The sequence below is a fragment of the Lycium barbarum genome, chromosome 8 (assembly GCF_019175385.1).
Source record: "Lycium barbarum isolate Lr01 chromosome 8, ASM1917538v2, whole genome shotgun sequence".
Lineage (NCBI taxonomy): Eukaryota > Viridiplantae > Streptophyta > Magnoliopsida > Solanales > Solanaceae > Lycium > Lycium barbarum.
In genome coordinates, this window is record NC_083344.1 from 5,106,792 (window position 1) to 5,118,073 (window position 11,282).

The following is an 11,282-nucleotide window of genomic DNA, read 5'->3' on the forward strand; positions in this document are numbered from 1 at the left end:
TTTGATGCAGCATCAATTTCCTTTAGAATAAATTCATTTATCCCGGATAGGTTTATCAGTTAAATCAAACCGAGCACCTAGAAGACATTTTCTTCTCGTTAAATTGATAACCGATAAGCAAACTGTTAAGCACCGCCAACCGATTAACCGATGACCGATTATGAATACCTTACTTGTTCGGTTATCGTTTTAGCATGTTTACAAATCGGTAAACTGAACTGATAACAAACAAAATTGAACAGAAGCAAGCCGATCGGTAAGCAGCCCTAGTTGAGAACCCACAATCTTCAAATCCTGAATCCACCTCTGAAAATTGACATAATGACATCAGTCTGAAAATTAATATGGAGGCTATCTATCTACAAGGCAAACTTGCAGAAACTGTGCATTTGATAAAACTTAGATATAACCTTCTGCAACTATTGATTGGCCGTTGTGAAAATTCTTAAGGTGCTTCTCAAAAATGCAACAATAAAAAGGCTTAATTACGATTAACATCTTTATAATGATATCCCTGTATTTTTTAATCAAATACTTACGACCCCAATATTATGAATATCCTACACATGAAAATCTTACACTAACACCCTAAAAGATATATCCGAAACTAAATACATTAGAATATAATTATCGAAAGACAAATTAGAACTAGAAATAAAAAGATGATGATTCATATTTAATAAAATATTATAATAAATAAAAATGCATATCTGAAGTGTAGGAAAGTTATTATTAATAGTTGTTATATCTTATTAAGTATTTGTGTTTATTTCTTATTTATAATTTTGAAAGATACATGTTTCAAAAAGTGTGTATTCCCTCATTTAATCAAATGCGTGAATAAAGATATGTAAAGAGACGACAACGACAACAACAACAACATACCCAATGAATCTCACAATGTGGGGTTTGGAGAGGGTAGAGTGTACGCAGACCTTACCCTTACTTTTGGTGGGGATGCTGTTTCCGGAAGACCCTCGGCTCAAGAAAAGGCATAGGAAAGGTTAGATACGGGCAAACAATTCAAAGCAAATATGAAAATGAAAACAACGAAAGTGAATAAACCATGATAAATCATTCTGTGCAAACAGATACTCATAGAAATCAAGTGACAAGAAACTAAATATCCTTGCAGCTACTCGCAAGAAAGGATAAATGCGACTACCTACTAGCCTTCTAACCTGATCTGAGTCCTCCATACCCTCCTATCTAAGGTCATGTCCTCGGCAAGCTGGAGATACACCATGTCCTGTATAATCACTTCTCCCCAATACTTCTTCGGCCTACCTCTACATCTTCTGAAACTGTTCATAGCCAGCCTCTCGCACCTTCGCACTGGAGCATTTGCGTCTCTCCGCATCACATGCCAAAACTATCTCAGCTTCGCTTCCCGCATCTTGTCCTCGATAGAGGCTATTCCTACTTTATCTCGGATAACTTCATTCCTAATCTTATCGCTCCTAGTGATTCCGCACATCCATTGCAGCATTCTCATTTCCGCCACTTTCATCTTCTGAACGTGAGACTTCTTGACTGGCCAACACTCCACCCCATACAACATAGTCGGTCTAACTACCACTTTGTAGAACTTGCCTTTAAGTTTTGGTGACACCTTCTTGTCACACAACACTCCGGAGGCAAGCCTCCACTTCATCCACCCTGCACCAATACGATGTGTGACGTCATCATCAATCTCCCCATATCCTTGTATAATAGACCCAAGATACTTGAAACTATCTATCTTCTGTATGACCTGGGTGTCAAGCTTCACTTCCACGTCAGCCTCATGCACTACATCACTGAACTTGCACTCCAAGTACTCCGTCTTGGTCCTACTCAGCTTGAACCCTTTAGACTCTAGGATTTGTCTCCAAACCTCTAGCTTAGCGTTAACTTCGCTGCGAGTCTCGTCAATCAGGACTATGTCATCCACGAATAACATACACCATGGTACCTCACCTTAAATTTGTCGCGTCAACCCATCCAGCACCAAGGAAAATAAAAATGGGCTAAGAGATGATCTCTGGTGCAACCCCATCATAACTGGGAAGTGCTCCGAGTCTCCTCCCATAGTCTTTACCCTGGTCTTGGCCCCATCATACATGTCCTTAATTGCCCTAAAGAGAGTTTATCTTATTTATTAAATTTCATAAAATAAATATAATTACTTCTTATCTATAATTTTAATTTATTTTTTAATATATTTACTGATGGATATATCTCATAGGGGATGTTAGTAAGATTTCTATAAGATACGGTCAATAAGTCTTAATTTTAAAACACAATGGATGCACCAGTTATATTATAAGAGTGTTTAGTGTAATTAACCCAAACAAAATTAAGAAATGCTTTAAAGTATCTCATGTTAGCTTTGATCGACATCGTAACAAATGACATGATGTATAACTCTATCAAGTCCCAGAATAAATTTGAGCGAAATCCTTCACGCCAATACTTTGAGTCATGTTGATATTTCACCCAAACAATGTAAAAAGAAACAACTAACCACAACATAAAAAATGTCAATCAAGAGCCTGTTTGGATGGGCTTATGTCTATAAGCTGCAAACAGCTTATAAGCTAAATAAAATAAATTGGGTAGTCTCGCGTATTTTTTTTAACTTATAAGTTGTTTTCAACTTATAAACTGTTTTAGATAAGCTAAATCAAATGAGCCCAATTATTTTTTTGAGCTTATTTTAAGCACAAAATGACTTTAAGCTAGCTAATCAAACACTCAAAAAAACTGAAAATAGCTTATAAACAACTGATAAGTCAATCCAAACGGGTTCCAAGTTTATCCAACCTAATTTAAGGTAGTTAGAAGCAGAAACCGACTGACAAAAGTGCAAAACATATTTTACTACAACTCAAAAACACTTACTTTTCAACAAAAGCTTCGCCAAACACATTAATATAAAAAATAGTAATACTTTTTGAAAGAAAAAAACATTTTTAGCTTCACGGAGAGCTTGGCCAAATAGGTTGTATCTTAACTACTATTAGATGGTTAAAGCAAACTGAGAAACGAGTAACCAAAAGAACAACATTTGATCCACAAAAGACAATCATTCTCTCATCAAAATGCTGCCTACTAGTACCAAGAACATAAATATTCAAAAAGCTGTTTGCAGAACAAAATAGGGATTACTAAGCAAAAGCGAAACATATAGACTCCAAACTACAAAACTTAAAACTTTAACCACACTCCAACAGCACGGAATCCGAGACAGCTAAGCAGTGGTGGCGGATTGAGCAGCCAACCTCTTACGTGCCTCCTCGATGATGGACAACTTAATACCTTTACCCTTAGGTAGTGATACCCACGGCTTAGTACCCTTGCCAAGTGTGAACACATTACCCAAACGGGTAGCAAATTCATGACCAAGCGCATCCTGAATATGGACAGTCTCAAAGCTACCCTTATGCTTCTCCCTGTTCTTAAGAACACCAACACGACCCCTGTTTCTACCTCCGGTGACCATCACAACATTCCCAACATCAAACTTGATGAAATCAACAATCTTGTTAGATTCCAAGTCCAGCTTTATGGTATAGTTGGCCTTGATGAGAGGATCAGGATAGCGGATTGTTCTTCCATCATAAGTGTTAAGGTACGGAATCCCCTTCTGACCAAAAGCCACAGAGCGGACCTTGCAAAGCTTAAACTGCCAAAAGGAGAAAAAAGGTTAATTACATTTTTGGACCGATAGCCAGCAAATGTATAGGCTATGTATATTAAGTATAAATAAGCATATAATATATATATTATATACTCAAGATATACATATTATACACATAATCAGTGCATAAGTTTTGCATGTTTTAGCTAATGCCGTAGTTAAATTTGGCGGACTGGTCAAGAATGAAAAATAAACCTAAACTTTACATGGGCAGAAAATGAATCTAACACAGAAATTCCTGACAAATGCAAAAAACTATAACATTAATCTTACCTTGGATTCCTCATCCCTGATTGAGTGAAGACGGAATCGGCCCTTGGTGTCATAAAGGAGACGGAAGTTCTCATTCGTCTTCGGAATTGAAACGACATCTGTATATAGAAAATTAGAATTATCATTGTCAAGGAGCAAAACAACCCTTACAGCCAAAAGAAAGGGAAAATACAATTTGGTTATTGAACAAAAAACTTTTGTTGACGAACGGACAACCTATCCATAGTATTCAAAAGTTCCAATTTATCTGACAAACTTTTTATTTTAGGATGGAAAATGTTTGACACCATTATCTTTCAGCTCAACTTTAAGAATTCAAATTCATTAAATTATTCTAAGAATTTACACTAATATATGATGTTTTATCTATCAAACTAACTTTTCAACCATCACTTTAATATTCTTTTCAAGTATACTTAGAGTATATCTACTCCCTCCACTTCATATTAAGTGGTGCCTTTAGCTTGCGCACACCCCTTGAGAAATCTAATGACTACAAGAAAGTAAGAAGTGTTATTATTAACTTACCCTTAATAAAATAGTATCTATTTAATACAGTTTCTTGGTTACATAAAAACCATTTATTTGAATACGGGTGAATTTGGAAGGAAATAATTAATACTCCCTCCGGATCAAAAAAAGAATCCACTTAACCATTTGCACCCTCCAGATCAAAAAAAGAGTCCACATAGCCATTTGCACACCCCTTAAGAAAATACTAACTCCTAGATAAAAATAGGTAATTGGACTAAACTACCCCTGATTAAATAGGCATTGGGATTTGATCATAAAACACTTAATAGGGACAAATATGGAAAAACAAGGTTTCTTGATTTGCTAAGTGGACTCTTTTTTTATCCAAGAAAAAAAGGCTAAGCTGACTCTTTTTTTGATCCGGAGGGAGTACCTTCTTGATTATGTGAAATACTACTTATTTTGGACCAAAAAGAAAAGGTAAAAACACTACTTAATATGGACAAAAGGGAGTAATATATAAGGCGGATGTTTTAAGTACATAAACACCAAATACCATCATACAAGATGGGATGAAGGAGCATTAGACAATATACCAGAAAACAGTCAATTTAGATAAAGTGCATTTACCCATGAAACCAGCTGGATATGTCTTGTCTGTCCGAACTTTCCCATCAACCGAAATTTGTCGTTGCATTAGAATTGCGATCACCTCACGGTATGTGAGAGCATACTTCAGCCTGTTTCGCAAGATAAGGGCCAACGGTAAGCACTCCCTTGATTTGTGTGGGCCAGAGGAAGGCTTGGGAGCCTATACAGGAAACAATTGAATTTTTTTAGCCAAAAGCATATCCAAATCTTCTAGAACTACATAGAAAAGACTATGAAAAAAGACATCTCACTTACAAATGCTCCGCCAAGCTTATCAAGCATCCAATGCTTTGGGGCATTGAGCCTCTTCAGATGCTTCTTCAAACCTCTAGCCTGTACAAATTGTAAACCAGGTATCAATATAATTAAACCCCAATTGATCCGCCAAGTATGCAATATGATGTATAACACAGAACCGTAAAGATCAATAAACATGAGGGATAGCAAAATTCTCTCAACATAGAATATACTCTTCCATAAACAAGATTAGTAGACTTCAATACTAATACTATGACTGCGGCAATTTGGTTTAATGTACAAGTTCTACGGGGATTGCAATACATGAATTGTTTGACCAGAGAATAAATATGGAGAACGTTATGCGGAGAATAAATAATACAAGGATTGTACATTGATTATAACATAGGAATTATTTTTTTTTAGGGATAAACTATAATAAGGCCATTTTCATCTTTAGATTCTCTTTTCCACGTATTGCTAATACACATAGTACTAATTTTACCTTCTATCCCGTACAAAATAATACATAAATTTACGTATAACTTATTCTCGTATTAGATATACGATGTTTCATTTCCGGTCGTAAAATCAGCATACTTACGCGGATTTTAATAACAGAATAAAGCAATAACGATTTATATACCAACATTAACTTGGCTTACAACTCAAACCAAACAACCCCTAAGGGGCAGTAATAGTATCAGACCCATCGAATGGGTTATCCAAATACCATTTATCTCTACAGAAAAACTACAGGCAGGAATTTTTACAACACAAGAACTAAAGTTTCACTAGCAAAATATTAGATAAGTACATTTTCACTATATATAACACATGAAAAAGAAAATGTACTAAAAAGAATGACAAATTATTCTTGATAACAAAGTTTTGATTTTTCAGTAGACCCAGTAATTAAAATATGTTTCTACATACTTATTTAGGTCTATAAAAAAAATTAGTAAGTGAAGAAATGGGGTATAGAAGAACGAACCATTTTGTTAGTGTTTGTGTATTTTTTGCTGCTTACGTTTTGAAGAAGAAGAAGACTGAGAGAACAACTTAAACCCTAGTTTTTTCTTTAAGTAGTTAACCTTTGTAAGATTTGGGCTCTGGCTAAAGTTGGGCTGACCTTTTAGTGGGTTTTACTAATATGGGCCTCCAACCAATTGACCATTTTGATAACAAATTTGGCCTCCAATTGGCCAATTGACCATTTTGATAATAAATAGCTACCTTTTAGTAGCTTGTAACAAGAAATAGCTATAAAATTATTATTTACTAAGCGTAGCTGGTTTTTTAGTTAAAACGCGTGTATTTCATTTTTTTGAAATATAGTGAAATACATGGAACGTCCGACATTGGTGAGTAAAATTAGGCCGTAGTTATGGAAAAGAGTTTTTTTTTTTAAATTCAGGGATTCAGTTTAAATCTTCCCATTATTCACGCGTAATGAATGTTCTTCCATAACAGATTACGTATCTCTCTCCACTTTTATCACAATCAAAACTTTTTGAATTCAAAAAAATACTGAAGATCTAAAAAATCCCAACTACAAAAGAATCTCTTTGAGCTCTGTTTTCTACATTCGAATTCTTCAAAATCAAGTTGAAATACACTCAATAAGATACGAACGAGTGTATATATGGAATTTTAGTGAAGATCAGATTTGTACTTCAAATTCTACAAAAGGTATGTTTCAAATTTTCAATGATTTGTGTGATTGTTTTTTTATTCAATTTTCTGTGATTGGAACGATGATTTTTTTTTCCAATGCAGTCACTGTTCTTCTTGTTTTGATGAATTATCAAAACGAAACATGTCAAGCATGACAACAGTGATCAAACACTCCGGTTTTTGGAATGAACAGAATTGCTTTGTTAATTACAAACTAGACGCAGTTGTCTTCAAAGATTATTGTTCATACGGTGATTTGGTTGAAACTATAGCAATTTAGTTAGGTGTTGATATTAGCAGGAAAACGATATCAATAAAATATGCTGTTGAAGGAGACAATATGCCAATGGAAATACGCAACAATATGGGAGTAAGGGTGTATGTTGAGCTTAAGAGAGAAAACAGGGGATTTGAAGCATATCCGTTGTGCGTTAGCATAACTGATAATGATCTTGAGAATTTTGTGTCCGGCGAATCTGCAGTTGGAGACGATATGTTTCAACTTGAATTTAATGATTATATGTATGCTATGGACGTAGTTGATTCAAATGATTTGGATGCGTCGGATTGTGCTAAGGCTGTTGTTTTATTTGAAAACAACGATGACTTGATAATTTCGAACAAGGAACATAAGGATGTTTTTGTTGATCAAATCTACAAAGATAAGGACACTCTAAAGAATGTTATGGCGAATTATGCAATTCGCAAAAGATTCAATTTCAGGACAGAGAGGTCGAATGTCATAAGGTATGTTAGTCACAAAAAAATATGAAATACATTGAAATATACTATGAAATATATTGAAATATACTAAGAAATGCATTGAAATACAGTGACGTAAACTGTTGTATTGCCATTATATTTCAGTTGGATTTAATTAAATACATTGAAATACGCACTGTTTGAATTATTTAATTACATTATGTAACCATTTCAGTATATATAGACAATGTATTTAAGATCTTGTATGTGTTTGAAACTTCAATCTGACTGTTCTTTTTTTGTATTGGTTTATGTAGTTACACTCTGGTATGCTGTTCAACTGATTGTCATTGGAAATTCAGAGCTTCAAGTATTGCGAACTCTAAAATGTTCAGAGTGAGATCTTTTCATGACGAACATACGTGTCCATTGAAGGACAAAATGTATTCCCAAAGGCAAGCAACAAGTTGGTTGATTGGTGCGTCAGTTGTTAAGCCAAAAATAGCAACTCACAAGAGGAAATATACACCTGGTGATATAGTAGACGACGTAAAAAATGAGTATGGCATTGATGTTTCTTAAATGACGGCCTGGAGGGCTAGAGAAAAGGCAATGAATGAAATAAGAGGGGAACCAATAGAATCATACAAGAAGTTACCGGGATATGTGTACATATTGGATAAAACATACCCTGGATCACATGTGAGAATGCACAAATCACAACAAAACGAGTTCTTGTATTTGTTTATAGCACTTAAAGCATTCATAAAAGGCTTCGAGTGTTGTAGACCAATAGTTGTAGTAGATGGTTCCCACCTTAAAACTACATATAACGGTACTTTTGTATCAGCCAGCACGTTGGATGGTGCAGGTAGATGCCAAAATGTTTAAATACATTTTTTTCTGCTTTTGGTATATTTCGTTGTATTTCATTCTATTTCCAATGTATTTCCAATATGCTTTATGCTATATTTCACTGTAATAATACACAAAACATATATGTGCAGGTAATATTCTACCATTGGCATATGGTGTGATAGATTCAGAGAACGATAAGTCTTGGACCTGGCTCTTTGAACAGTTCAAACAAGCTTATTGGAATAGGGATAACATGTGTGTTGTATCAGACAGACATGAGAGCATCATTAAGGCGGTGAGTAGAGTGTATCCAACTGTGCCACATTTGGCGTGCATATGGCATTTATGAAAAAATGTGACCACGAAATACAAGTCGAATGGTGAAGTATTGAGTCCTGTATTCTATGCACTTGCAAAAGCACACACACAAGCTGAGTTTGATAAGCTGATGGAGAAGATTGAGAAGGTTGATTTTCGGGTAAAAGAGTACTTGGAGGATGCTGGAAGGGAAAAGTGGGCTCGACTGTATTCACCCGTTAACAAAGGATGGACAATGACCTCAAATATAGCCGAATGTATTAATGGAAAATTGGTAGCAGCAAGAGAGTTGCCTGTTTTCGATTTTCTTGAAGAAGTGAGGAAGATGTTTGGGAGATGGAATTGCACTAATAGGAGGAACGGTACATACACATTCACAACACTTGGGAAAGCATTCCAACAATTATTATCAATAAACGAATGTAAATCTCTACGTATGACGGTATGTTACTTTTTATTTTGTTGAAGTCTGCCTACATATATTTCAATATATTTCAGCATATTTTAGAAGGTACTTAAGTAATTCTGTTTGGATTGTATATTTCCATGTATTCATATTAAGTAATTCTATTTGGATTGTATATTTCCATGACGGTATGTTACTGTTTATCTTGTTGAAGTCTGCCTACATATATTTCAATATATTTCTGTATATTTTAGAAGGTACTTAAGTAATTCTGTTTGGATTGTATATTTCCATGTATTTCATATTACTTATCGTTGTTAATATTCAATGTATTCTGGTCTGACACATTTCTTCTTGATTAGGTTGAACCATCAACTGAATATGTGTATACCGTAAATGATGAGGCAAGGCGATTCATAATTGATCTTAAAAAGAAAACATGCAGTTGTCGGATGTTCCAAATAGACGAGATAACATGTCCACATGCATGGGCTGTATTGAAGAGTAAAAGTCTTATGCCTGATGAATATTGCTGAGACCTATTCAAACCAAAGACAGTGATTAAAACGTATGATGTGCCTGTGGATCCTCTGCCTGACAAGAGTGAGTGGAATATTCCCAAACACATATGCGATGAAGTTGTTTTGCCACCAAGATACAAGAGACCCCCGGGAAGGCCAAAGAAAAAGCGAGATAAACCATTAATGGAGACGATGATTGGTAAACGTAGGAATGCTTGTAGTACTTGTGGACGTCTTGGTCACAATAGACGTTCTTGTTCTAATGAGCCACGTAAGAAGTAGATGTTTAGATTGTAATTGTTTTGTTTTTTAAAAAAAAAACACTTATCCCCAAAAATATTAAATAAAGAAATTTTTGGTTCATCGTTGTATTCTGTAATTTTTGTCCTTCATTTTCATAATAATATTGCATACAATTCGGTGTTAACGGACGTTAAAATGAAAATAAGAGAAATGTTTAAGAAATATTAAGTTGCATTAGGCCTATATAGACAGGAATACAATGAAATATATCAGAAACTGTTTCATAAAAAATGCAGAGTGGGTATATACATTGAAAAACACCGCAAAAGCTGTTTTCATTAAAACAATAAATATAAATATGAGAAGCTGAATCAAAAAATAGTCGTGATAGAAATTAGATAAGTCATTGATGAAAAAACACTGCAATTTGTCAACTGGAATACATTGAAATACACCAGAAGTATTCCAGTTCACCTAGAATAATTTGTCGAATTGAAGAGTGGGTATATAACATTGGAATATATTGAAATACACCAGAGGCTGTTTTCATTAAATGATAAATATAAATATGGGAGACTTAAGCAAAAAATAGTCGTGAAAGAAATTAGTTAAGTCATTGATGAAAAAACACTGCCATTTGTCAATTCTTAACAAAACAACACAACAAAATGTACAAAAATGGTCAGCAAAACAGTACTGTGAAAAACGATTCAACATTAAAACCTAGCGGACTAATAAACAACTATTGTGTCGACCGCGTTGTAATCTATGGCAGGCCTACCTGGTCTTGGCGGCAGTTCATTGTCACTGAAGGCATTCAAATCAGCCTTTTGTCATCTGTATTCCTATAGTAATGCCCCGTATCTATTACGTAGTGTTTCTGCATCAATTTCAGATGGAACGCCTCATCCAGAACAAAAGTATTTAGCAAATGCGGCAACATACACACCACAATCCCTGAAAATAAAAAATAAAAATGATTATTGGTTGAGAATTTTGAAAAAAAAAATGGAACTCTGATGTTGAAAGACATACATGCTGCCAGAGGCTTGTTGTGGCAAGTCGTTCACATACATGACATGAAAGTCATCAGTCTGTTGTTTGCCCTTGTATGATGGGTGGTTAATCCAATCGATGCCTTTTTTTTCTCGTAAAATCCAGACAAATGTAGATGATGTGGCAATAGGGTAGCTATCTTGTGTATTTCTCTTCTAACAACAGCATCATGACCAGCAGCTCG

At 34.9% G+C, this 11,282-nt stretch overlaps 2 protein-coding genes across 2 annotated transcripts; one reads left to right on the top strand and one right to left on the bottom strand.

The window, feature by feature from the left end:
- Window positions 1-3,048: 3,048 nt before the first annotated feature.
- Window positions 3,049-6,463, bottom strand: LOC132605784 (small ribosomal subunit protein eS4-like). Its single transcript, XM_060319020.1, has 5 exons — window positions 6,312-6,463; window positions 5,336-5,413; window positions 5,060-5,240; window positions 3,956-4,053; window positions 3,049-3,667 (listed from the first exon to the last, which is right to left on the bottom strand). Exons 1-5 carry the CDS (start codon window positions 6,312-6,314, stop codon window positions 3,233-3,235), a joined length of 795 nt encoding a protein of 264 aa, XP_060175003.1. The 5' UTR covers window positions 6,315-6,463; the 3' UTR covers window positions 3,049-3,232.
- Window positions 6,464-8,278: 1,815 nt separating this feature from the next.
- LOC132606121 (uncharacterized) lies at window positions 8,279-10,081 on the top strand. Its single transcript, XM_060319466.1, has 5 exons — window positions 8,279-8,567; window positions 8,704-8,849; window positions 8,928-9,314; window positions 9,641-9,772; window positions 9,833-10,081. Exons 1-5 carry the CDS (start codon window positions 8,279-8,281, stop codon window positions 10,079-10,081), a joined length of 1,203 nt encoding a protein of 400 aa, XP_060175449.1.
- Window positions 10,082-11,282: the final 1,201 nt, after the last annotated feature.